The sequence below is a fragment of the Anas platyrhynchos genome, chromosome Z, assembly GCF_047663525.1.
Source record: "Anas platyrhynchos isolate ZD024472 breed Pekin duck chromosome Z, IASCAAS_PekinDuck_T2T, whole genome shotgun sequence".
NCBI lineage: Eukaryota > Metazoa > Chordata > Aves > Anseriformes > Anatidae > Anas > Anas platyrhynchos.
The window spans coordinates 9,182,539-9,210,413 of NC_092621.1; the positions used below are offsets into that span (position 1 = coordinate 9,182,539).

General features: G+C 40.6%; 1 protein-coding gene across 3 annotated transcripts in view; it reads left to right on the plus strand.

Moving 5' to 3' along the window:
• The window catches only part of DNAI1 (dynein axonemal intermediate chain 1), a 137,060-nt gene that overhangs the window by 2,351 nt on the left and 106,834 nt on the right, over positions 1-27,875 (plus strand). For 2 of the 3 annotated variants that reach the window (XM_038170634.2, XM_072031378.1), the window contains exons 2-10: positions 6,997-7,065; positions 9,506-9,604; positions 10,543-10,623; positions 12,198-12,321; positions 13,051-13,130; positions 14,203-14,361; positions 16,172-16,231; positions 18,592-18,726; positions 27,051-27,135. In XM_038170634.2, the coding sequence (XP_038026562.1) occupies positions 6,997-7,065; positions 9,506-9,604; positions 10,543-10,623; positions 12,198-12,321; positions 13,051-13,130; positions 14,203-14,361; positions 16,172-16,231; positions 18,592-18,726; positions 27,051-27,135 (892 nt within the window). The remainder of the gene's footprint in view (positions 1-6,996; positions 7,066-9,505; positions 9,605-10,542; positions 10,624-12,197; positions 12,322-13,050; positions 13,131-14,202; positions 14,362-16,171; positions 16,232-18,591; positions 18,727-27,050; positions 27,136-27,875) is intronic. The other variant, XM_072031379.1, reaches the window with a different exon arrangement.

Consider the following 27,875-nt stretch of genomic DNA (forward strand, 5'->3'; position numbering starts at 1 on the left):
CTCTGTGGCTGAGCCCACTGATTTGGCTATGGTTTCTTAATTGACATTGCATACACTTCTTTTTATTTGCAGCAAGTAAAATCAGACTGGGGGCACTTGCCAGATAGGGTGAACAGTGCTGTCAGCAACAGGTAACTTGTGCTGTGTCAGGAAAGCATCTGACTTTGGACAGTGAGGCATTTCTAATTACACACCTGGGCTTGCACCCACGGACATGTCAGCGGCTTCTTTGCTGCTCACCAGGCTGTCAAGGAGAGACAAAGGGACCCCCTCCCAAAAAGTAGTCAGCAATCAGCTCTTACTTTTTGACAGCAAAGGTTTTTAAGGTGCCTGTTGGCTCTTAAAACATGCATTAAACCGTCCATGTAATATAAAATAAACACTTGGTTTAGTGTCTCTCACAAAGCAGATTAAAAATATGTTGGCAAATAGTTCTTAAATTGGCATCCCTAGTGCGTGTAAATGGATGTCTGCCGCAGGGCAGGCAACGAGTCCCTCTGCTTTCTTTGGCTTTATTTCCATGCCGTGCTTCTCTGCTCATTGTGCGGAGCGGCGGTTTACTACTGAGACTGGTAAGATTCAAAACAAGAACAGAAAGCCAGCAGGAAGTTATTAAATGGTTTTACAGAAATGTCAAGCCCACTTCTCCTAATGATTCTGCTTCCCTCCTAGAATCCTTTAAGCAACTTTGTTCTTGTTTTTTTTTCCCCGATTACATGTTAACCTTTGTGCTGCGCTGGAGAGGAAATGCGGATGATAATGCCTGTGCTCAGGAAGATAAAGTAAACTTAGCTGGAGCGTTCTGTGATTGCTAAGCCTTGCAGTCAGATTGTCTCATGGTGACTGCTAGCACGGGGAGCAGAGATGCTGCAGGAATGTCTGTTTAATGATCTTAAAAAAAATATAGTCTGGGTTTGTCATTGCCCTGTGATGAGTGTTTCATTAATATGTAATTGATTTTCAGCCCTTGGAAGATTTGCTTAATATGAACTGACAGTTCAGCTTTGCAGAGTAATCAACCTGCATCATCCCTGCCCAATTTTCTGGTATTTTAGGTTTGATCTGGATTTGCAGATCTGCTCAAATCACTTTACTCTTTCAATATAGGGAAACATTTCATGATTCGCAAGGAGTTACCCTGTAGTGGTGAGTCTGGCTCCTCACCTTGCTGTGTATGTGCAGTGACCAGTTGCAAGAGCGGGTCTGGAAAAGGTGGTCTAATCTGACAGTATAGGAGAAGGATGAGCTGCCCAGCAAAGGCTACAGCGAGGAACCTCATCCTGATGGAGGACAGCACACATGGTAGCATCACTGCATCTCCTACTTGAGTAGTCAGGGCAGGCCTTGGATCTGAATGTGAGCGGTGAACACATTTTCTCCTGAAGGATTTCTGTGGTCACGGATTGAGGGTTTGACCTGCTTCTTAAATGAACACTTGCTCTTGAGAGTAAACCTCTGCTTCCTAAAACACCAGGATGATTTATTTACCATCAGCACTGCCACTGACAGTTCAGAGGTTTCCTGCAGCAGAGGATGAAATAATTAAAAAGTAGGGCTACACAAAATACCTGTTGAGAAAGAGCCAGACAGGACTGGAAGCCAGATGACTTTGAAAAACCTTCAAAGGTTTTTCTATTCAGTCAAGAAAGCATGTACTGAAAATTCTGTCTATTTAGTATAAAATCGGTTGATGAGTCTCAGATCAGCAATTAGCGGCTGTCATATCACCAACAAAAAGAGAGCAATAATCACTGTGCATAGAATAAGTAAGATTTACAAGACTTGAATGGATGGTCTTGTATGATTCTGTATTTTCTTCTTTTCTGGCCAAGCTGGAAGCACATTACTAGGGTGCTGAGGGCAAAACTTTCATCAAAGAGATACTGAAACTCTTTGATGCTTGCTCTCCCATTGCACGTTTCTGGGATGCAGAAATAGGATAGCTCTTCCTAAATACCAGCCTGGTAGTGCTTTTTTGATATACAGCAATGCCCATTGGAGAGTGGTCAGTCATTTCTTCTTATTTTAAGAAGACTTGATTTTGCCTCTATTTCCATCTCCTGATGGTTTGTCTGCATTAGAGGGAGCTGTGGCAAGGGAAAGGAAAATTAAATGGCATTTAAAGCATCACTTTTCAGCTATTTTCTCCCTTCAGCTGTGTCACACTGTTAGATTTCTGAATCTTTGCTGTAATACAGTCAATCTGTCTTCTGGTCTAGCTGATATCTGGCCCAGGGAGGAATTTCCAGGTGCTGCTGTCAGAAACAACTCCTGGAAGACAGGTCTGGAAAAGAACAGTCACTTGAGTTTTATATATCCTTAAATATTACGACTGTTGTGGGCTTCTGATGTGTTTTTGCTGTGGGAACTACTCTAAGCTGTTCATTTATTTAACATAAGATGGGTATCAGAATAGAACATTTTTAGTGTGCATGGATTCTCACTTCAGCATTTTTCAGTGGAACAGTGGCACATGTCCTAGGGTGGTCTGAGTTATGAAGATGACCTGGAGGTGAGAAACTCCGTGCAACTCTTCTGTGCCTCCTACCTGTTCCTGAGTTCCCTAGCAACAATGTCTCCTTTTTCCTAATATAAATTCCTTATAATTACTTGCACTCCTCTTCTTGTTAATTATTATTATTAAAGGCAGGTATAGTAGCACCATTTATTAGGAAGATTTATGAAGACTTTTGGTGCTTTCTGTGGCAAGATCTTACTCATTTTATACAGAATTTGCAAAAAATGTTATTTGCTGGCTGTTTGACTTAGGCTAGGTTTAAAAAAAAATCTAGATGCTGAACAACATAAACCAAAATGCTAGTAGCAACTTACTGTTGAACTCTGCCCATGCTAGTAAGCCTGGGAGATGTTAAGAGAGGCAGGGAGTGCACAAAAAAAAAGGTGTGTTATTATGTAATGAAGGCCGATATTGTAATGCTTGTGCCCAAAGGGTGAATTGAGGGTTGCCTCAGCAACCTTAATTCTTGCATTTTCTAACTTCTGAATACTTCTGTTTGAGATCCTAATAATAGCCTGTTAACTTTTCTTCTTCTGTAGCTAATTATACAACAGCAAAAATGTGCTTGAGTTTTAGAGATGTGTATGAAGGCCAGTCCTTGTCATGAGCCTCTTGCTGGTGAATATATGACCATTATGCTGATTCACAGTTATAGTTTATTATTCATATGCCGGATGCACTCATGACCTCTCCCATGTTGTACAAACACTGTATAACCTGGAACAAAGAAATATTTGTCAGTGTGAAAGGTTTCCAGCTTAAATAATAGCATGTGGGTAACATATTGATGTAGTAAAAAGAAAAACGAGGGAACAGTGGTCATCATTCTGGGCCTTGGTGGCAAGACACCAACTACCTGGGTGCTGTTGAGGACACCTTACAGCTCACGTGGCAGAGAGGATTTTTAAGGAAAGATGTGAGGAAGAACAGCGTGCTGATTTGGGAAAGATTTACAGGGAGCAGGAGCTTGCAAAAGAAATAGCAAAAAGACTGAGCACAGACATACCAAGGGAAGGGAACATCAGGGCTGCCTTTTCCAGCAATAAGCACAGCAGTAGGCTTTGTGCTATTACCTGAACTAGCAGGCAGTGTGAAAGGTTTTGTATTCTTGACTGACCCATGTTTGTTCTCCACCTTGCTTCTTATGGTAGCGTTAAGCAGACCCACTAGTTTTGGTGCATGTTCATTTTCTTGTCCTTGGTGTTCGGTGGTGGTGTGGAGAGTTGTTAGCACCTGGGGTCCTTCACTGGGGACAATAAGGTGTCCGTGCTGATGGCTTCTTCTTCACTGTTCTAAGACCCACCTGAGGTTTCTTTCACTTGAAGTTTCTTTGTATGTTAACTAGCACACTTTAACACCTTTCTGTTTCTTCATTGGTCTGATGTTCCGCATTGCATCTGAAATTACTATATATGTTATTTTTTTAATGCTATTCTATTGTTCTTTTGTTCATTTGTTTTCCTTGTTACCACTAAAGCCAGCTTTGTCCAGCTTCCAGGTGTGCAGGTCTGCATTTCTTTGACTGCTGGTGAGACATTTACAGCTGTGGGGTCTCCAGTGCAAGCCTGCGCCCCATCCCGTATCATCCCATCCCTGTACTTCCCTGTGCCACATTATGGGTCACCTCTTCCAGGGTCCTCCTTGTCACACCAGGCCTGTATTTCCCTCTACATTATGTTACAGTCATAAAACTATGGTGGTAGTGTACAAATATAAAAGTAGTAAAGCAAATTTGGCGATTTTCTGTGGTCAGTTAGCCTGCTGCTGAGTAAAATAAAGCTGCAGGCAGGCCAAGGAAAGTCCAGACACAGCAAGCCAAGCAGCCTCAGCCCTGAGGCTTTGCAAACTCAATATGCAGCATGGGGCCCATTGCTAGCAATGACAATACCAAATTATGGGGCTGCCCTGATCTGGCTTGGAAGAAGCCTTGTGGATAGACTAAAAGTGAGCTCCAAGCATGAAAGGCTGTACCAGGAAGGATGCTCCTGAGCCAAGGAATTCTGGAGAAGTGGGAGTGGGAGAAGGACAGCAAGGAGCCCAGACCTGCACATTTCCCTGTTCGAGTGGTGATTTGTGCCTTTTTCACAATGGTTTGGGTTTCATTGCTGTTTGTGTTACTGCATTGTTCCTCATGTTCTATCCTGCAAACCCTTTATGGTGGGGGCAACAGGGCAGGGTTTACGCTGCTTCCTTCCACTGGAATCAAATGTTGGCTTTTCTTTGGTGTAACTTTTGGATTTTAATACAGTTGCAGATATTTATTTACTTGTGGCTCTTTAGATTATGTTAATTGAAATGTTTGCAACTGCCAAAGCCAATTACCCTCAGATTGCCTTGTCAATGCCTTTACAGCTGGATAAATGCTTTTAAAGGCTATTCACAAAGGGTATTAGCGAGTAGGCTTTGTTTCCTGTTTAGAATTAAGAGTTTAGTTCTGATTTGGATCCAAATAAAATTCTCCTCTGAAATTCTGTTTTAAATTTTGTTGCTTAAATCACACCTTACTCCCAGGTAGCATCTTCCACGTAGAACAGGGTGCCCTGTCACCCACTGCCAAGCGCTAGCAACGAGAAGCAGGCTGTCTGTGTAACTGTGTAACCCAGGGGTTCGAGCAGTGGCTGTGACACCAGGGCTCCAGGCTCTCTGCTGTGCTCTGCTGCCACCCCACTGTGGGATTTTAAAGGAAGTGCCCTAAGTCTCTATTATGTCCATTTCAGTCACAGCAATTTGTATTTCAAAGCAAGGCACGTTTTCTAGGCATAGAAATGTATCAATCCACTAATTTTTCATTGCTTTTAGTGCACATTTGCTGGAATAAAACCCCTGACACCCTGTTAGTAATAGCCATCTTACAGCTTGTACAATGGGAAACAACACTGAAAGCCTGAGTCTGTCTTCTCTGCTCCGCTTTGTTCTCATCTGAAAATATTTTCCTCCTGTGTTCTTGTTGCCATGTCTTAACAAGTACTGGGGCTTTAGCAAGAAGGCTTGGGGGTGCTGTGTGAAAGTCATTATGGATGCTTAATTGTTTAATACATAGGAAACGGAGGGGAAATGTGGATATTTATTTTTTACAATGAAAGAAAATTGTGAGAGAAGTCTAGGTATCTGTGCACGCTAAGGACTCATCTGTCCTTAAATCCTTAAGGGCTTATCTCCTGACTCATGCTCCTTAAGGTATTGAGAAATGTAGAAGAGGGGATGAACAAAAGCTAACGGGATAAAGCTACACTTTCCAGTAGAAAAAAATGGGAAAATGAGATGAAAACAGCAAGTGGCAGGCTTAAACCACAAGCAGTGGTTCTTTGCAGTAGTGTGTAGTTGTGCTGTGGGAGTCCTGCGGGAATTGCACTTGCTCAAAGTGAGCATAGATTCCAAAATGCCCGAGGAAGTTTGGGGAGGAAAAGGTCCACTGGGATGAATTGAAAAGGAGAGCATTTCTGGTTTAAGAATTCCCTGTTGAAGGCTAAAACACCATCCTGAAGAAAGCTCCGTAGATACCTGCTTTTGAATACTGAAGGAGAGAAATACTTGGCTAGGTGGACCTTTGATCTGAGCTAAAAGACACACTCTTATGTCCTTCTAAAGAAAATCATAAACACGGGATCTTACCCCCACCCCTTTGTTTTCATTTCCTCTTCTCATCTAGAATGTCCTTCTTTTCTGCCTCAAAGTCAAATGCCTTTTCCAAGTAGCAGCTCTGCTTTTCCCACCCATCCCATCTGGTGTTATCTGGGGTCCATCCATTTTTGGCAAGGTCTCTAATGTCTTCTCGTTTGTTTGTCAGTTCTCCTCTTGAAATGTGGTAGCTTCATTCTCTGCTTTCTGGGTTCTTCCTCTTATCTGTCCCTTAGCATCTTCTTGAAAGGATCTTCTTCATTTCCTCTCCCACTTTCTGTGAAGTCTTTGCAAATCATTGTTAGTGGTGCCCTTCTGTGATTCCTCAATTTCTGGGCAACCTCCTCTAGAATTATGCTATAAGGCTCCCTGCAAACAACTATTTTATTGTTTTCCTTAAAGTCTATTTTAAAATATTTCTTTGCTGGGACGCACTGAGGGAGGTTGGCAGTGGTTGGCTTCCAGCTGTTTATCAATGGTTTCCATGTTTTTTCTGTACTCGTCTTGTTGTAGGTGTTGATATACTCTCTTTGGCCTCACCATGACATTGCAAACATGTGGGGCAAGAACAGTCCCTCTGATATGTTTGAGTAAGGCACTAGAACCTAGGGTGTGGACACGTGGCTGTATCACAAATAAGCAGAAATAAGAGTAGAGTAACTTCATGCTGTTAAACTATTATATTATGTCCCTGGTTACCTTTCATTCAGATGATGTGTAGAAAAAATACTGGTATATTTGACTTTTGTTACATACCATTACAGCAAACATTATCAATCACATTAAAGTTATATTCTGCTTTGGTTAAATTAGGGAACAAGGTGTTTTAAAGGTTTATGTTGCTTATGTTCTTGCTTCAGAGCCAAAGTGGACCTTCAGGAGGAAAGGCAGCACCACCGAGGCCTGCTAAACCTATATGTAAAAAACGGGTAAGACCGCAAATGCAAGTGTTTTGAAAAAATGTTTTCTCCTTCTTTGTCTATGAGATGCAAACTAGATTCTCTTGGAACAATGGCATGTTTTATGAATTTGGTAACATTCCAGTTGATTTAACAATAAGGGGTTGCTCTGGAATATGCTGTTGTGGAGGGAATTACACTAGCAAGTTAGAATAAAAATGGAAGCTAAAACAAAGGCACAATTTAGGTAAACTGCAAAATGAAAAGACAGAAAAAATGTATGTGATGTAAATTCCAAAATATAAGCTGACACAGACTGTGAGAAAAATGCCTGCTCTGCTTAGAAAATGCAAAACGTACCCCAGATTCATTTAGTTAACATAGAAGTACAAACATTAGAGAAAATAACGTTAACTTTCTGACTGGTAAACTCATGGTATTTCTTTCACTGGTAGGCAAATAAGTGCTTAGAAGAGCACCCTGACTTAATCTACCTCAGGGTGAACTGAGGTGGGTTTAGCTCCATTAGTATGGGTGGAGGAAGGACATTTTGCGTGCTTTAAAACAGACCTTGTGATAAACAGCTTTTCACCTTCTTGGGACAAATCACAGTCTTGTAATTTTTTTCCTCTTTTTACCCTCTAAAAAGGGAAAGGTATTTACTTTCAAATAAAAAAGCAACAACAAAAAAATCCACCTTAATGCTATTTTTATCCGCTTCACTGGAGAAAACAGCACTGAGCTAACTGGCATTGAATTTTGTATGATAAATGTCCTACAAGCAGGTGTTCACGTGGATAGCATTAAATCACAAACAACTGTTCTGCCGTCATAGTCTTGTGAGAATCCGAGAGCTTGACCTTCCTTCCAGCTTGTCTCATTTCGGCTCCCTTTCCCCTTGGGGGAAAAAAGGTTGCAGCCTATGAATTTCCCTGGCTGTCTGGCATATGCAAAATTCTCTGTTACTTTCAGCCGCTGCATGTTTTTACACATCATTGTGCTTTTCACCTTTATGGTGCTCTGCAGATATCAGAGCTTTGGTGGGTCCTGCAAACAGCCTTCACTTATACCCCAGACTCATCTGCAGCTCCATAAGGCCATAAAGTTTAATAGACCTGAGAGACCTGTATTTAAAAGAGTGATTGATTTATTTTAAATCAACCCATTACACATTTCAAACTGAGGGAGAAATTTTGCCCTCAGCAGCTAAACACTTTAATCAGCAACTTCGTGTTCTAGCAGTTTATCTGTAATGACAAGTAATTGAAATTCATCCCTGCAGTGATCCCTTTCCTATTAATGATATCATATCATGACATCAACCCAAGCCCAGCCCCAGGAGAGCTGCTCTCACTGTTGCAGGACTGCAGACCCCCTGGCCTTTGCAAGAAAACAGTTAACATTCCTCCAGAAGTCACATCCCTGCAGCTTTATATCTTGAAATAATTTCTATGTTTGTTATGTTTGTTGTGGTTTAACCAGCCAGCAGCTAAGCACCACACAGCCGTTCGCTCACCCTCCCCTCTCCCTCTCTGGGATGGGGGAGAGAAACGGGAAAGTGAAGCCTGTGAGTTGAGATAAAGACAGTTTATTAAAACAGAAAAATAATAACAATAATAACAATAAAAATGATAATAGTACTACTACTACTAATGTATACAAACAAGTGATGCACAATGCAATTGCTCACCACTCACTGACCAATGCCCAGCCTATCCCCGAGCAGCTGGCCCCCCCACACCCCGGCTAGCCACCCCTATATATTGTTTAGCATGACGTCAGATGGGATGGAATACCCCTTTGGCTAGTTTGGGTCACCTGTCCTGGGTCTGTCCCCTCCCAGCTCTTACTGCACCCCCAGCCTGCCTGTTGGCAGGACAGAGCAAAAGGCTGAGACGTCCTTGGCTTGGTGTAAGCACTGCTCTGCAACAATTAAAACATCAGCATGTTATCAGCACTCCTCTCATTCTAATCCAAAACATAGCACCGCACCAGCTACTAGGAGGAAAATTAACTCTGTCCTAACTGAAACCAGGACAGTAGTTTATATAATAACACTTCAGAAGTAATTGCAAGTCCTTGAATTGTGTCTTTGAGTAGTTTTAAAGCAAGGCTCGCTTGAGATATGATATGGTCAAGAGAAACAGAATTGTCAACTTTTAATCTGAAATTCAAGTGGAGTTTTCTGAGTTTTGTTATAGGAGTTACTCCAGTTTTGTTATGTGCCAGGAGTTATCTACAGAGAGCAGCAGCTCCACCAACCCAGTGACTGAACTGCTGTTGCCAGCTGTAGCCTTTCAACTATTTGCAAATTTGGGCCTGCCATTTGGGGTTATCTGGTCTGGTCTATGGATGGGTGGACAGGGAAATGGTGGTCTTCCTCACACCGTGCATGGAGAAGTGCTGCTTTGGGAATGAGCAAAACAATTACTGTCTCAGTGTGCTAATTGCCTTGCTTTTCCTGTGCTAGGATGAAGATGCGTCCACTGATGTGGGAGAGGGTGTAGATGAGTGGACAGCAGTAAAGACTCTGGTCAAACCCCCAGATCAACTGGAATTGACTGAAGCTGTGAGTAAAACAGTGCCTGTAGTTGTCACAAGATGTCTGCAAAACTCCATAAACCGAAGCCTACCTCTTACTCATTTGTTTTGGAGGAACTTCTTCAGGAGTAAGACTCTAGTGCTTATGTACATTATCTGCAGCATGAACTAAAATAGCTTTCAGCAGGAAAGCAGGGAAAATGTGCTTTGAAACACAGCTCTGGACTTAAGGCAAAGTATCTTTGTATGGAGCTGATCTGAGAGCGGAATGGGGCCAGGGCTTCTCTCAAATAAGGAGGGCTTCAGAGCCAGCCCTGAGCCTTTCAGAGGCCAGAGGCAGTCTGATACACAGGATGGAGAAAGGTCCTGTAGTTTAAACCCATTTCTTCTCATCTGGGTTTACTGGGATTGCAGTTGGTCACTTTTCTGACTGCAGTTGTCTCTCTTCTCACTGCTGTATAAAGCTCTAGTGTTGATGTCTGTCCTCCGAGTAGCTCTCAAAGGGAAAGTATACATTATTCCCCCTCCTCAAGCAGTGAAAGCAGTTGACACCAGCACTGTTTTTTGTTTAGTAAGTCGATCCTGCAAGTAATGGTAGTGAGCTGAGTGTTTACTGTATTTTTGGAATGTGTGTGCTTCAAGATAGACTTTGATAGCGTTTTAGACTTTAGATAGTGCTTTTTAGCCATATAAAATGCAACTAGCATTTTTCAAGTGCTACCACAGCTTAGATAAAAATTAACATGACCAGAAACCCCACTGAAGTACTACAATAGGAAGCAAGGTGACAGTTCTTGATTTCCCTTTGAGTTACCTTGGCTCCCACCACTGGTATAGTCAGGGCACAATCTGCAAGTGAGGTATTTGCAGCAAACTGAGTATAAAGAAGATGGTGATTTTTTAATGCCCTGTGTTGCATTAACAGTGGAATATTATTTATGATACTATTTTCTTTCTCTTCCAAAGGAATTAAAAGAGGAATTTACACGTGTTCTGACAGCTAATAATCCTCATGCTCCCCAGAATATTGTCCGATACAGCTTTAAAGTAAGTGTGTCATGACCTGTAAAACCAAGATGAGTTTTTTTTTTTTGTGTGTTTTTTTTTTTTGCCATTAGCTATTCTTCTGTTTTCTTTTTATTTATAACCAGGTAAATTTCTATTTAATGTGGCTTCATCTTGTTACGTATTTACTGCCAATGGTTCCTAAAGGGATTTTGCAGAGGGTAAAAGCATAAAAGAATTGACATATATATTCAGAAGCTGGAGATAACAGTAAATCGGCAAGTTCTGGCAGTGAACATAATTGGTGCAGCTAATCTAAGGCAATATTTTTTCCATTCAGTGGTGGTTAGAAGACAAAACGCAGTGCTTTATTCAGTCTGTGAGACAGTTAGGCTTCGGTATCCTCACATCAAGATACCTTGTTTGCATTATAGGAGAGCTCAGAAATGTGCTTTGTGAAATCGGTGACAAGAGCTCTATTTCATGATGAGTAGGAGTGAACAGGGGAGGGTGCATCAAAGACTGCCAGGAAACATCCAAGAGTCACACCTTCACATTTCCATGTGTAGAGCATATGCTGCATTACCCTGGAACAGCATTCTCCAGCTAGTATGTACAGCTGGCAGCATAGGCTGCTGCAGGGCCAGAGAGGAAGATGACTCTGCCTCCCACCCATTCCTTGGAAGGGTTGAGGCAGAAATGAGAGTATGCAGGGACAGCTCCTTCAGCTCTGGCATTGGATTATCCCCAGTCTTAGTCAGGGAATAGACAACCAGGTGAAATTGTCCTTAACCTGTCTCATCTCTATACTTCTGGAACTAGTTTGACCAACACTTATGTTAGTTCACCAGAGAAATAAAATCAGTCTTATGGAAGCAAATAAGGTCAATTTTTTTCTCTTCTTTTTCTCTTCTACTTGAAATTGTTCTACGTGGTGATGCCTGATCTCTATCTTATCCTCCACAGTGAATGAACTGGGCTCACTGCTGTGTTGTTATTCGTACAGGAAGCAGTCATATTTTTACAAAGAAACTATTGAAACATCTGCAGTCTACAGTGGCTTCTGACTGCTTTTAGGTGTAGCTCATAGTCTTAATATATAGTTTAGGCCTGAGAGTATGACTGCACTGTACAGTGATCTACAAGCAAGTGCCAATAAAGCTGGCTTCAAATAGCTGAATTAGTGCAGTGCTTGTAAACCTGGGCACTGTACTAAGTGCGTGCACTGTCTCCAGATCAGAGCTGCTCTCTGTATGGTGCTGCTCTTGTATAGGTACGACAACTCATTCAGGGATCTCAGCACAACAGGGAACTGGAGTCTCTTAGGGAGTGCTATGCAGCAGAGATGTACTAGAACTATATTTAAACTCCCTTACTGTGGTAGTGGTGGAAAAGTAGAGATTTCTTTTTCTTGGTTCTTTTCCTTATATTTTTAATTTGTGGCTTTCAGTGTCCTGAACTATAAATAACTGCTGGAAGGAATTCAACATAGAAGTGTTAACAGTGAACATATATTTATCACTATGGAGCACTTTAGCAATGTAGGCTACACAGTATGTTTGGTTTAAAAAATACATTTCTCCATGCTGGTTGTGTTGTTTTTTTCCTTTTTGTAGGAACGAGCATACAAGCCAATAGGCTATGTAGATCAAACAGCCATTCACTTCTCCTTGAATGGAAACCTGATACTCAAAGATTCAGATGAAGGCAGACGACAGAGTGTGAAATCTGCTGTATCAGGTTGGTTTATTATCTGAAACCGCAATCATTTTCAGCTAGGCACTGATACCACTTATTAAGCATAAGGGAGTGATCGTACTTCATGACCATTGAATTGAACAGCTCCTGTTTTGACTTGCATCTTTCTAAAGAAACAAAAACAGAAAGAAAACAAACAACAACAAGAAAAAAACAAACAATCAGACAGATGTTTGCACAGTATAGAAAACAATGCATGCTTTTGGAGCCAGGTGAATGCTAACACCACCCACTGCAAAGTTCAAAGCTATTTAGTGTCTCTGATCATCTTCCACTACCACTACAGTTAGCTGGACATAACACATCTAAACTCCTTAGCCAGCTTTGAAAGTTTCAGTCATGGTTTAAAGTCTTAAAATCTTAAAGCACGGTGAGCATTCAGGAAACTATCATATACTTGACCCATGTCAAGTATACAAGAAGTCCACAAGAAGTGGATTTCAGAAGTTTGATTTGAGTGGAAATCAGATTTTTGATTTGCTCAGTGAGAATTATTGCTGTCTAATTCTAATAATAACATTGTCTCTTTCTGTGGCTTTGAGCAAACAATCAGCCTGCAAACTGGGAATTGGTTACTTTGTTGTCTCATGAGAGAGCAAGAGAAAAGGATGCATCTGTAAATTAACACTTCAAAAGACAGAAGAGTCTGCAGAATATAGGATAATATGTCCTTTTATCCTGGGTTTATTCACTTATCCCTTTTGTCATCAGAAAAACCTTCTCTTGCGTCTTCTGCAGTAATATCTGAAGAGACAGAGATTAAAGATGAAGAAGGCACAGAAGATACTCAGGTAATACTCCAAAGTCATCTGAGAGCTGTCCACTTTATTTTTAATATTAGATTTGAAACTCACTTTATTGTAAAATGGGTTTGCTGAGATTTTTCTGTGATTTATTCTTGAAACATCTCCTGAGATGTCTCTGCGGTAGCAGAGATCCTGCACTTTCTACTAAATAGCTGGGATACTCCTGCCTTTCTTCAGTTTAGAGAAGATGTACAAGAAGATGACAGGTCCCTACACACTAGGTCTGCCTTCATCCAAGATAGAGTGTAATTTGTTGATACCTGGAATCTTTCTGGACAACATGTGAAATCCCAACTTCCCTAAAAGGTAAGCTGGTTAAGAACAAAGTGTAAAGGAATGAAAGCAGCAGGCATAACTACCTGAATTAAATAGTGGCCTGACTTAAAGGCAGTTGGCTGATTGGGACAGGAGTATGCTCTAAGAAGTTTCTTCTTACCCACAGAGTGTCAGGCCCTGTAATCAAGTTCAGAGTAGTTTCAGATAAAGCTGAGTATCCAGAAAGGAAATTAAAACTCAGAGTAATGGGACTCTAATACAGTCTTCTGGTCCTTGGGTCCAGTTATTTTTTATCAAAGGCAGTTATGCTATGTTATCCTATTCATATTAGGCTCAGTTTTAAAGTAACTTCAGTTACTGGTCTTCCATCTTCCCATCTAGATATTGTTGCAGGATCTTCTTGCTCTGATAGCTAGATGTTTCCTGATTTCCATCTCAAACATTTCAATCTTAATTTTTTTACATTGTCAACTTGTAGCCATTTGAATTTGTGCTAACATTGCCATCTAGCTGAAACAGCTTTTTCCCTGTAATGTAACCCTACCTGTCCCAATGGGATATTTCTCCAGTACCATGTCCTCTTGGCCGTGGTTGGACTTACTCACTTATTTGCCTATTTCCCATCTGGGTTAAACCACAACAACTACTGACCCATGAATCTTCAATAACAGTCTTTTCTCATAGGCAGCAGAATTCCAGTAGTCAGTGAAGAAGTGTTTCTGAAGAAGGAAGGAGACGTATGGTCTTTTCAGGGTGGAGTTACTACTCTATTCTCTTTCAGGCTGAAGGAGAAGAAGAGGCAGAGGAGGCAGGAACAGCAGAGGAAGCTGAAGCAGCAGAGGCAGAAGAGCCTCCTCCCCCAAAAGTGAAGGAACAGAAGCTTGCAAACCAGTTCAACTTCATTGAGAGAGCTTCAAAGACGCTCAACAACCCTTTGAGGGTACGTTATTAGTACAATTTCCTTCAGTGACAGAGGAGGATCTTTCCTTGGGGATGGCATACGGACCATCAGTGTTTGTGTGTCATAGTACACAATATCCTTGTAAATACTGCTAGGAGGGAAAAAAACTACTTCCCTCCCCCCCCCCCCCCTGTGGTAAGACAATATTTGACTATGGTAAAACATTAAGGTTGGTAAAAATGTTGATTGAAAAATTCTTGCCTCGTGGACTTTTGGACAGCCTACAAACATTTTGGTGCTTATACTTCCACCTGGAAATATCATTTTTAACGTCTATTTTCTCATCTGAAAAATAAAATTTAGAGAGCAATGGTTAGGGTAGCAGCTGAGGGCTTAGAATCCATGAATTCAGTTTCCTTTTACCACAGAGTCTTTTTGTGGCCTTGTACTTCAATTCATGTCCATGGAGCAAGGACAATAACTGCCCCTATATCAAACAGATTAAAATTTTTAAGCTTGTGCTAAGCACAGGTACAACAGTAATTGATGCAAGTAAGCATGGCAGATCCCTCCCACTATGTGCACATACTTTCTGATCAGTACAGACCTAAGGCTTTGTGTTATTTTCCTAAACATTTTGTTGAGCCCACAGCCATTCCCAGTGAGTATGTCTTCATGGGGCTTCCTGACTGAGCAATACCAGTGAGAGTGGCCCCCATTCAAGACCTCAGAGAGGAGCTTTCTGAGCCAGAGATACATTTCAGAGGAAAAAAATCATGTGTTTCCCTTGCTGCCCTGAAGTCAGAGTATATACAGCTTCTCCAGAGAGCCTGACTGCCTTCTTGCAACCTAAAGTGGTGGGCCTTTGCAGTTGATGACCTTGAACAGGTCTAACCTCCTAACAGGCAAATCAACTCTACTCACTAGTAGAGATGGAAGATCTCAGGAGGATTAATACAGTAATGGGGTACTTGCTGCAAAGTCCCTGCAGTCTTCTGCATCTATCAAAAATCTGTTCAGAGGCCACAGAATTAGTTATTTCTCTATTTGTTATTAGTTAGTTAATTTGTTATTTCTCTGTCCCCAGCTCTGCATATTTACTTCCCATTCATTTTATTTGGCAAGCTTTGAAAGCAGAATCTAGCCCTTAAATATCTGTGAAGTGCTGTTGTTCAATGTACAGGATGTGCAGTTTCCACCTCTGAGACTGCTTTATTTCAGAGGTCAATGAAATGCTACAGGCAGCTTCTTAAAAATGTCCTGACACAACAATTTTATGAAAGAAAATGCTGTTCCATGAAACGAAAGTTTCACAGAAATATATTAAGTTCATTCAAATTTTGTTGTAAGGGTGATGAAAATATTATTACAGTAAGATCAAATGAATTCTTTATAGGTTATTATTCTGTTCAGCTCTTTTGTTTTGACTGTTGTACCCAGCTGGGATTTTAATATTTAGGTCAAAACTATTGATATCCTACCAACAAATTTGGTAGGGTATCGGATACCATAACTAGTAGCACAATGTTTCAAATGTTAGAGCTGAAACAAATCATTTCAAGACCTTTGAAATAAAATACTGAAATTAAATATTCTAAGAAGGCTTTGAAGAATAAAGATCATCTTGTGGACATTCTTTTGGTCTACAGAAAATCTGTGTGGAGTTGCATGATAACCAAAAATGTTTGTGTAGTGCTTTGGGAATTATTTGAATGCAGAACTAATCCAAGATCAATATTATTCTAACTATCTGCTATGAGAAGACAGTTTCCACAGCTGGAATGTGTTGTTGTAAAGAGTCCCAGTGCAAAAATTACATTTATTTATTTGTTTTTATTTTTTTATTTAGGAAAGAGCGTGTCAGTCGGAACCTACACCTTGTAAAAACTTTTCAGCCACTGCTAACCAGGTATATCCTTTTGACTGCATAAGCTTTCTTTAGAGCATACATAGGAAATGCATGAGACATGAGAAAGGAGAAACTAAACTGTTATCTTTGCATCCTTGTACTTGGATGAACTCCCATACTGGGGCTTTGATCTCTAGTTTAAATCTGAGAGCAAGTTAACATGGCCGTGTTTTCTGCCTTAATGGGTGAACTAGCTAATGGTTTATATTTCTAAGGTCAAAAGTTTTTGTTTAGCTGCTTTTGATTGATCACCAGCCACCCTGGACAGTTTGCTTTAAAGAGTCTTAAAGGCATGGAAGTAGGGAACCACACTGTGAAAATGGGTCTGGGCTAAGCAGGAACTGGGATGCAGCTGAACTCTGCAGGAACAGGGACACAACTGCAGCTGCATGTTGCAGGCCCTGACTCCTCCTGGGATATAGCTCTCAGAGTGGGGACTGCACTGTTGTTGAAGAATTTCCATCAATACATGGGGGATAAGCTGGTCATTTAGGAGGAACTGTGATCCATCATTCACTACCTGGTCAGATGGGCTCTCTCAAAGGGGAAGAACAAAATAATGAAAAAATATATGACATCTCTGTTGCAATCTCCACTTTGAGCACTGTGCGTACAGAATAGAAACCTCTGAAGATTTCCTGCAGCAGGGAGTTTACAGGGGTTCACAAAGTTTCTAAGAGTGTTGTCAAGATTTGACATACACAGATTTATTTATTTATTTATTTATTAATCTAAAGTTAGCTATAGGAGAAAGCAGTCAACAGGTTTCTAAAGCCTGAATTTGGACACAATGAGAACTATAGCATAAGACACATGGAAGGCCCACACTTGAACCCTGTTGAAATAGACTTGGGGCTGTTTTAGGTAGTAGGAAAGTGCCTGTTTATTCATGATGAAGAACTGTTCCACGGTTGTTTTATATAACTTTCTCCATCTATTAAAAGTATGAAAAAAATATTGTGCATGATATTTTACGTGTGAAACATGCTATAGCTTTCTTTGGCAAGGGAATACAGCCAATTCTGCTGATTGCTTCCCACAGATACTTACAAGGTATATCTGTGTTTATCACTGATACAAATCTTGTCTCAGACAATGTTATCAGTGTATGACAGGAACACCCAGGAGAAAGAATTAAGCAATGACAGCAACTAAAATGCTATTGTAGGCGAGTGATAGGAGGGGAAGGGAAGGCATCTCTGTCAAGCTGAAGACTAGAATCCAGTTTATTTCTGAACTTGAAATCACAGAGTAATTGGTCTGAGATCTTCGATCCCTTCAGCTGGTGTTTCCTTTCCTTTCCTTTTTTTTTTTTTTTTTTTTTTTTTGGCAGTGAGGTGACCTTAGAGTTGGAGAATATATAGCTATTAAGATAACCAGGCTGTTGCTGAAATTTTGCCTGAAATGTTTGAAAACTAAGAGAAAAATATTTTCCTTGTTTCCGTTTTATTCTCTTGAAAATTTGGACATTAAAAATACTTCAACATAAGGCCTTTTATCCTAAAATCTTCTACCTTATTGTTTTATCTTGCATTCATATTTCCTCTTCCAAAGTTTTCTGTTCTGCTCCTTGTCTCGCTCTTTTCATCACATCGTTTTGTCTTTTCTCTGATATTTGGAACATCTTCTCACTTCTGCCTGCAAATTTATGACACTTTTTTTTTTTTTTTTTTTTTTTTGCTACACATTTCTACTACCTTCTTTATTCTAGTGTTCCACTCTCTTTTTTTGTATTTGAATCACACTCCTTCTCCTAAGCTGATGTGTCAGAAGTAGATCATCTTTTCTTTTTGCTGAAAGTAACATAAATGCTTCAGATACAATACTAGTACTCCAGTACTAATGAATAATTGTCAAGTGGAAAAATGACTTTTGGATCTACTCAAGTGAGACATTTCTGGCATGTGGCATAGCAGAAAATGTAAAACTGCTCTCAGTATCCATTTCATCATATGCTGCAGAGTTAGAGTCCAAGATTTAAATTGTGTTAAGCAGCTACAATTTAATTTTCCAACACCACATGAGAAATGTCATAAAGCAGATGTTTAATCCATGTTTCCTATTAAACACTGTAAATTAGCCAAAAAGAATGTCCTACAAAAAAGGATATGGAGTCAAAGCACCAAGAGAGCTCCCCCAAGGGAAAGGAAGTTGTTAGGAATGCAATACCACATTCTCAGAGAGTAAGACATGCCCTGTCAAGCTCTAAATATCCAGGGTTTCAATCCTTCATTTCTTGCATAATAAGCTTCTGTCAATGTTACCATTGTGAAGGCTATCATATTTTTGTGATGATTTAGATGTTTGTTTTCTGGCATGTACCTAAATCCTGATAAATCCTGCCTTTGTCTCTCTCTCAGTGGGAGATCTATGATGCCTATATGGAGGAGCTTCAGAAAATGGAAAAGTCAAAAGAGAAAGAAAAACCAAAAGCTCAGATAGCAAAGAAAGAAGAGAAGAAGAAGGGAAGAAAGTTAACTTCTCTGGAATCACAGGTATATTTCACAGCACTGGAAGAAGTTTGCTGAGAGTGGTGGTGGATGCTTCCGTAATGTAAGTCAGGTGAAATGCAGCCACGCATGCTGGCTATGTAGCAAGTTCTCTCAGTAGGCAAGTAATAAACTTAAGAAATGAAAATATTTTTTTTTGCTAGGGACTGTATTTCCAAAACGGGAGTTCCATTTTTGAATTGCTGTACTTTTTATGAAAAAGCAACAGTGTGAAGCCATAATCTTGACTTCAAACCTTATTCCAAGAGGGATTTATGGCTTTTCTTTTTGTCCATTACCATGTTTGTGTCTCATTTTTGATTAGCATGGGAGGCATAAAAGAAATAGGTAAGAAACACTCTGACTTTTCAAAGACTTTTCTAGGGGATGCAGAGGTAATAAGTATAATCTTTTAATCTGAAAGGCAAATAAATTTAGGATTCCCTCAACATTTTATTAAAGCACTGTAGTGAAAAACATTTAACTACTTGTTATTATTTTAATGATAATGCTATATAATTATAATACATGTATTTTATAGTTGCATACATAATGTACTGTATGTAATACATAATTCTTGGAGGCTTGACCTGGATGGCAGTGATCTTTGATGCATTGTTTATTCATTTAGTTGGAAAGTGACAGAAATGTCTATCTCCAAGGCTTGAAGTGCTGTGCCACACTCATTAATTACATGGCATGGTACTACCTTGGTTGTGGCAATGTGACCATCCTGAGCAGAGATCAGCTGCCCTGAGTCCTGTGGAGTAGCAGGGTGAATGGCAAGGGCTGCTGGCCAGCAGCAGCCTCCGTACGTCTGGTGTCTCAGAGCAGCAGGTATCATCACTCCTTCCAGGCCAATAGCTCAGCTGGTGCTGTGGTCTTGCAGTGAGAATGGCGCTGACTCCTAGTCCAGGCTGCTCTGTCCTAAGGATTTGCTTCATGTTCCAAAATGTTTTCAGAGGGTTCAGGAGGTTTTTATTACTGGAGTTTAATCTATATATAATAGCGGGTGGTTCTTTTTCTCCCCAACCTAAATTAAAGCTACCTTGCATTTAGAATGAAAACTGAAATATTACCATATTGATTAGAGAAAAATGCACTGAGAACTGTAACACAGAAACATGGAATTCAGTTCTTAGATTGCCCCTAGTATGTAGATGTAGATATATCACTGTAACTAATGTGCATCTATATAATATGAGCTGTCTCCTGAAACTGGTTTTAGCACTTTCATATTGTATGCTGATACAACTATAGAGGATTTGGTTGGATTAGCTTTCCCAGTAGCACTGTGCCGTCACAAGTCTTACAGCTTGAGCAGACCAGAAACATCTTCTGACAGGATTCCACCTGTGTACCGTGCCATTGAAATTCATGGTCCTTTCTAAGCTAATAAACCTTTCACCTGAGTAAATGTCACAGAACTAAGCTTGAAGTCAGTGATACAATTATGAGCTTACAGAGTGGGCTGCTAAAAGCTGATCATTAAAATGAAATAAAAATTCTACCAGTGAAACAATATTGTAAAAAATGCTGCATGCTCAACTGACAACAGTGGGAATCTGAAATCCACTTCCCTCATTTTGCTGCTTTGACTTTCACTTGTAGCACTTAGCAGAAGAATTGCAGGGAACCCAGAAAGTCAATATGCTGAAAAAGTGAAAGGGAAGGCCTCTTTATGTGGAGCCAGTATTCAAAATTAAAACCCACTGCAAGGCTGGTGGGTCGGTTTGAAGTATATGAAAAAAAATGCTGAATTTTCCAGTCCTTAATTGGAAACATTTAATCTGGATTAATCCAAAGCTAGACACAGACTTAAAACAGGCATTACATCTGGTTATGTGTAGCTCTATGTGACTTTGGGCCCCTTGCTATAAGAAAGGTATTGAGTTGCTTGAGCGTATGCAGAGAACAGCAGCAAAGCTGGTGAATGGATTAGAAAACTAGAGTTTCCAGGAGCGGCTGAGGGAGCTGGGACTGTTTAGTCTGGAGAAGAAGAGGCTGAGGGGAGACCTCACTGCTGTCGACAAGTACGTGCAATGAGGTCGTAGCACAGAGGCTGTCAGTCTCTTTTTGTAGGTGACAAGTGGTAGGACTCAGGTGACAAGTGATGGGACATGAGTAAGCAGTCTCAAGTTTAGAGGGGGGATGTTTAGATTGGATAAGAGGAAGAACTTCTTAATGGAGAGGGTGTTTAAGCATTGGGACGGGCAGCCCAGGGCAGTGGTGGAGTCCACACCGCTGGAGGTTTTTAAGGTGTGGACATGGCACTAAGGGATGTGGTTTAGTGATAGGACTTGGAGAGTCAGGTTGATGGTTGGACTTTATGATCCTGAAGGAAAAGGTAACTGTGGTCTTATCCAACCTAGATGATTCTGTGATTGTATGAAAATTAAAGATTGATGGCTTCAGAATTTGTTCTTGTCTCAAGTTAGTAAATGTAAAACTGGGTTTTGTGGAGTTTCCAACTCACAGGTTATATAGTTTGGCCTACACTTACTGATTGGAACAGAGCTTTTCCTACCAAAGACTTTCTGAGGACATCCTGCCTTTGATCATTGCTGAAGAGTAACTGTGGAACATCAAGCAGGAGATGTGGCTGACCTGTACAGAGGCTAAAATCAAGGATCCCAAGGCTAGAAACAGTAATTGGTTTCTGCCATTGTTTCTGTAAGGCTAGCAGCTGAACAGGAAGAGACTGTGAGAGCTACCAAGAAAGCACAGGATTCAGCCCAAAGGGAAGAAGAGAAAGAACTGAATGAACATTACTGGAGCCGGATCTCTGATGGAAGCTTTTACTATGATAAGAGACCATGAAAGAGAAGATCCAAAAACTCGAGCTGCAGCTGGAGTTGACAGTAACGGTCAGGTGAGGAGTTGAACATAATGAATTAAAAGAATACTGAGGCCCAGGGAGCAGATGACTGGGTGAGGAAGAACATGATCCATGAAGAAGAATGTGGCCAAAGACAGAGAAGAGAAGGAGCCTTGAAGTGGAACAGAAGGGCCTTGCTATGGGAGAAGAGGTATAATTAAGGCACACAATGCACTGAAGAATGAGGAGAAAAAGCAGGAAAGACATGGTTTGGCAAAGAGAGAGGCAGCTAGCAGAAAATGGAATGGAGACAACCAAGGATTCCAGCTGAAGGAAGGATGAGTATGATGTAAAGAACAATATGAGTGAATAAAAGACAGGGTGATAAAGTATTTGTCTGGTGCCTGTGATGATGGGTTCTTTTAAATCTCTTAGTACGTCTGTCACTCAAATGGAGCTAGAGAGAAGAGGATGTACTACATGCAAGAGCAGGGATACAACATTTGAGACCTTTCCTCAGTTTTCAATAAAGGGAGCAGAAAAGAAGATGAAGAGCATGGAATATCAAAGAGGAATGATGCAAAATTTTCTGAGATGAAAATAGTTGTAAGCAAAGAGAAACAGGCAGAAGTATTGCATCTGCTTGTCCTGTTCTTACTGTTCCTGAACCATCTGCTTATGGCTCTGGTTAAAGAGAGGATCTTGGCCCAGAGATACTTGTGGTCTGATCCTGCATGACCCTCCTCATGTTATGTGAGCGGAGAAATTACAGTGTCTGAGGTAGAAGCAAAATTAAGCAGAGCTTAATGCACCTAAGTTGATGAAAGGTGGCTCCTCTCACTGTGAGGTGACAAGACATGAAATCACAAGTCTAATAGTAAGAATCACAGGTCTGATAATAAAGGATCTTTCAAAAGAGGGGTGGAACTATGTAGTTGGAGAATAACAAGGATAGATTATATGTAAGAGGCATAAAAATGGTTCCATTAGTCTTACCTGTACCAATACATGGCAATAGATTTAATTCGGAGGGAAAAAATAAAGAAATGGGAGTAAATATGAGAAAATAACATATATGTTTGCCAAAGGTAGGCTGTATCCAAATAATCTCATCTTTCTTCTTTGGTAAGAGAAAAGTTGTGGTTTCCCTTAACAAGGAAATTGTAGTAAAGCTAATCTAGCTGAAGTTCTGTAAAGCTATTGCTATAATGCCTTTGGGGAAATGATTAGGTAAACCAGAAGGGTTGCTACTGGTACAGACTGAAATAACTGGTGGAGAGGAAGGCTGTGCGTTTTGGAGTATTAAAAAATCTTAGATAAGGTGAGGGCTTACTATTGAAATGGCAGGGAGAAACATGAGTGAATCAGCTGGTGAGTTGTGGCTCTGAAATGGCAGGTACATTGCTAGAAAATTGTGTATGAGGGTAAGCAGAGAAATGATATTTCTGTTATGTCTGTCCCACAATAGCATTCCCTGTTTCTGAGATATGCCCGGTGAGATAGCCCAGACCACTGGTTTATAATTCTCATTTGGAAGCTCATGGATGACCAGCAGGTATTTTTGAAATAACAGCTGAAGCCCAAATGCAATTAACCTTCACATTAGTGTTCGCCTGCTCCTGTTCAACACAAGGAGAGGGTGGGCTGTTACCAACTCCCTTGTCTTCATTCTGCTGCTTACAACGTGTCAGTATTAAAAAATAATGAAAATGAACAAATTAGCACAATTCTAGAAAGGAATAACTACTTGACAGCATTCAAACTGGGGTCTCTATTTGGGATTTGCAGTGGGTGTTTGCAGTGCATGGAGGTGTTGGCTGGGCAACAGAGACCAACATGTCTGTAGCATGTTTTTTTCTTTGAAAGCCTGGAGTTCTTGTAGTAGCAGTATATGTATTGCAAGAAAGATGAGCAGTTATTGCATTGGTTTTAGGGTGGGGTTTGTCTTCTGGATATAGTGATATATCAACAGAAGCCTTATTTCATGCTGCAAGGAGTGTGGAGTTGCACATTGCAACTGGCCAGCTGCTGAGAGGCAAATGTGAAGCAATTAGTGTTGATGAATAGTAGAACAAGACCAGAACATTTATTTTCAAAGTACCAGCCCATTATCTATCTTAACATATGATTCAAGTAACATTATAGCTGTTCTAAAAATAATTTATGCATGGAAATAAATGAAACAAATTTGTTAGCTGATTAGTTCTCATTTGGCTAGTTACCCCAGAGTTGCCCTACAAAGAAAAAAATCATTTCAAACAGGTCTTTAAAAAATGAAATTATGCGTATCATTCCCACTGAAGATTTATTTCAGTAGGATACAGAATAAATCAAACCTGAAATAGCACAGGATCCAGTGAGAAAATGACTTATTCTGATGCAGTTAAATGCTAAAAAATGTAGTTATTCATGGCTGCATTGCTAACAGCTTAGCTACCTAATAGGAAAGCTCACATAAAGCTCTTTCAATTCATCTGGACAGTCTCCTGCATTGCAGAAAACGTTCCACTGGATAATGCATTATTTCTGTAATTACAGGCTCTTTTTGTTTTAAACTGCTTACCAATGACAACAACAAAAAAGATTTTATAGATGTCGCAGGATCTAGCATTCATCTTTGACAACACAATAAAGCAAGTCTTGTCTTCTGCTCTTCAGTCCAGAATGATGATGTCTCTGGTTGGAAATTCAGAAAGTTTGCAGTGCAGCTTTCCTTGGATATGTAAGAGAACAAGAGCTACAGTTTTGCTCATGTCTGTAGGGTACAGCACTGCTGTTCTTCCCTAGCTCCTTCCAACAGGACAGGCATGTTAAAAGGGAAGAGAGATTTTTTTTTTCTGCATAGTAGGTGAATAACAGCTTAGCTAACACACCTGGTGAACCAGCAGGACTCCGTGGGATCCATTCTTTATACCTAGTAATGATGTCTTTTTCAGTGTTGGAGAGAAAATTATTTATTGCTCTTTGCTTTTTCTAAAACAAGATGTAACCTTTTCAACATTTAACCCCTGTCAATTAAGCTTATTCAGAGGAATATACTGGTGGCAGCCAAGGCCTTTTTTTAATCACTATCCCAATATTGCTGGACAAATGTTAGCGAAGGTGAATTGCTTCTTTTTTTTTTCCCCCTTTTTTTTTTTTTTTTTTTCTGGGAAATGGTTTAAAGAACGACAGGTCTTATTGTGGCAGAAGCAGTAATAGCAACTTAAAGTCAAAAGAGTGAAATCCCAGCAATTGAGAATATTGATTTCTACTTGGTATGTTTCAAGTATCCTCTTTCTCTCCCTCTTCAATTTCTCTCAGTACTTATGAAGTCCTAGAGTCTAAGGAATATTTTGTAGAAAATTAAACTGTTGACATTTGAAAACATATGTCCCTGTGCTTCTATAATTCTGAACATGGCAGTAATTTTTCTGTGTGGTTCTCAAGAAGTCCTCCCACTGTCCTAGGAAAAAGCTGAAGAACACAAGAGTGGTCATGCTGATTCAAATCAGGTCTCTAACCATAAGTTAACGTGTAAGGAAGGTGGAGAACACAGCAAGTGTACATCATACCTCGCCTAGCCCCAGATATTCTTCCGGCCTTCAATACTTACAGCTGTTTCCTAGGCTTGATGTGGTTTGGCACATAGGTACTGTGTATCTGTTCAGTCTTCCTTGAACTCATGTAAAATTCTTGCATCTGCAACACCCTTTGACAGGGAGTTGCACAGATGTTGTCCTTCTGTAAATCATCTCATTTTCCTTGTTTTTAAGATGATTTCCACTAACTTCACTTGACAGCCCTACTTTGTGTATTGTGACTAGTCATCTACTGTCCATCCTCTCAGCTTTTTTTTGGATTTCACAGACCTGTTTCACGTCTTGTTATGCCATCTCCTCCAGACTGGCAAGTCCCAGCCCACTCAGTTTTTCCTGGAACAGAAACTATCCCAGACCATGAGTCATCCCTCTTGCTCTTCTGCAAACTTTTCCAAGTTCTACTTTATTCTTTCTGAGGTGAAAAAGACTGTAGACATTAATGAAGATGCAGGCAAACTGAATTTATGAAAAGTGTTATAGATTATAAAATTGCTTTTTTTCTCATTTGTCCTGTGATCTCTATGCTCTTGCAGCAAGACTCTGTTTTTGCTGAGTTTGTGCAGGGCCAAAGAAAGAAGCAGAGGGCTGGGATGCACCTAATCCAATGTTATATTCTTGGTTCTGATTGTGACTGTGCAATGGTTTTGACAAGTCATTTCATTTTTTTTTATTTTTATTTTTTATGTACAGACCACTCTGTGGGCTGTGCCAAGGATGGCAAGTTTCTTTTTAGTGTCCTCACTGAGAAGGAAATCATGCTGTGCTGGCAGCCATCAGTCCCTGGCAGGGGGCTGAAGATGAAAGGCTTTGAAACCCTGATGGGACTTTGGGGCAGCAGTTGTAGGGGGATTCAGATCCTTGGAGCAGCATGCTGTCATAGCAATTTCCATATGCCTTGGTATTCTCACATAATTATGCAGAGCTGTGCTGTCATCATCCTCATGGTCCTGCACAGTCTGGGTGCTTTTAAGCTCTGTCCCTCCAGTTACTGGCCCATAGACTTATTGTCTTACTTGCTGGTTAGTTCAGCTTGGATTTTGCTTGTGTTCAGTCAAACACACACAGGATTGGACACTCACACAGAAAGAAATTGGTAGGAATCAAGTTTAAAAAGAAGATGGTATGATACTGTGGTGATCAGTCACTGGGCTCAATCAAATGAGCATACCGACCTGCCATATGCCAACCTAGGGACTGCTGGCCTTGTGAGATGCCACTCCCCCAAAGGTCTCCAATACTTGCATACCTGAAGCTCTTTCTGCATACCTTCACACCTACAGGTTTACCCACATGTGGTGTTTCTTGGCAGGGAGGATGGCATTGTACGCAGTATTAAAGCAATTTCAACAAAAGCTGGATAGCAAACTGTCTTTTTCATGTTTATTATATATTGTACAAGCTCATGGATCTATGTATACATCAAGTTGGAATTACCCAGTGATTATCTGGAGGATTTCTAAATCCTGTGATCTTAACTTAAGAGATGATACTGTAAAGCTCTCCAGGCAGATACGAGAGGATGCTGATGAATGATCAAACACGATTGTGTTACTGAAGCTATTGAACTATTACCAGGTGAGGTAATAGTGGGGGAGGGATCGTGTGTGTGCTTTTAGCTCAGCCCATCATGAGATAGACTGGATGAGCTGAGGAAGACAAGACTAACCACCTTTGCAGACAAGCATCTTACCATTGAACTAAATCAGGAACAAATTCCGAAGTTACTGCAGCTCAGGTATAGATGGCATCTTGCTGAACTTACAGAATTATTGCCTTAATTCAGTTGCCCTTATCATTAGGTGCTAGTGTGAGGAACTTCAAATTATCCTTTAGCCCAGATAAAAAGACTCAAGTTTTTAAGTCACAAAAGGTCTGAAGGACTTGTAAAAAGGATATACATTTTCTCTTCCTTGTTTATCTTTTTTCAACAGAGTGATGATATAACCAAGATCTCAAAGGCTGCTAAAATTATGGAACGAATGGTGAATCAGAACATATTTGATGACATTGCACAAGGTACGGCCCTGCAGGGAGATGCGGTTTGCACTCAAGCCAGGAATTCCTGCACTCCTGCAGGAATTCTTTCACAGAATCACAGATTCTTTCCTGCAGATGAGTGGCCACAGCTGTAGCAAGAATCACAATAGTTCCTGTGGAGAAGCTAGGAGGAATTTTGGCAAAAGATGCCGAGGCAGAGGTTGACAGGGTGTACTGCACATTGGAGTGCAGTTTGTGCCTCTGTGGGCAACTGGTTGGTTACCTTATGGCATGCTGGCGTCTCCAGTGCTGAATGTTAGAGAAACAGGGCTAAAATGAACAGGGCTAGCAATTGCTGACTCACACAAGGCAAACAGGACAGCAGTCTGCCATCACTTAAAGGAAATGCACATCATCAGTGTTCGGAGCAGGGTGGGCCAACAGATCTGGTAAGCATTGCCCTCCTGATGCCCTGCCCTCCCTCAGCAGATGGTTCCTTCCCTCCTGGATGCAGGTGCTGGGGACAAAGCAGCCAGTGAAGAGCAACCCTCTTGCTGGCATACAGGCCCCATCCACAAGACATATGTAGTGCTGATGTTATTTTGCAAGGGTTTTCCTATCTTTGCTCAGCCACCTCCTGAAAGGCCACAGCTAGATCAGGGAGTGGCTTGAGGTCATTCCTTGCTTGGGGCTGCTGCTTTCTTTTTCATCCTTTGTCTGCTTTCAAATCTTCAGCTTTTTGGTTTAAGGACTTGGTGCTGGTTAAAGTGCATTTACAA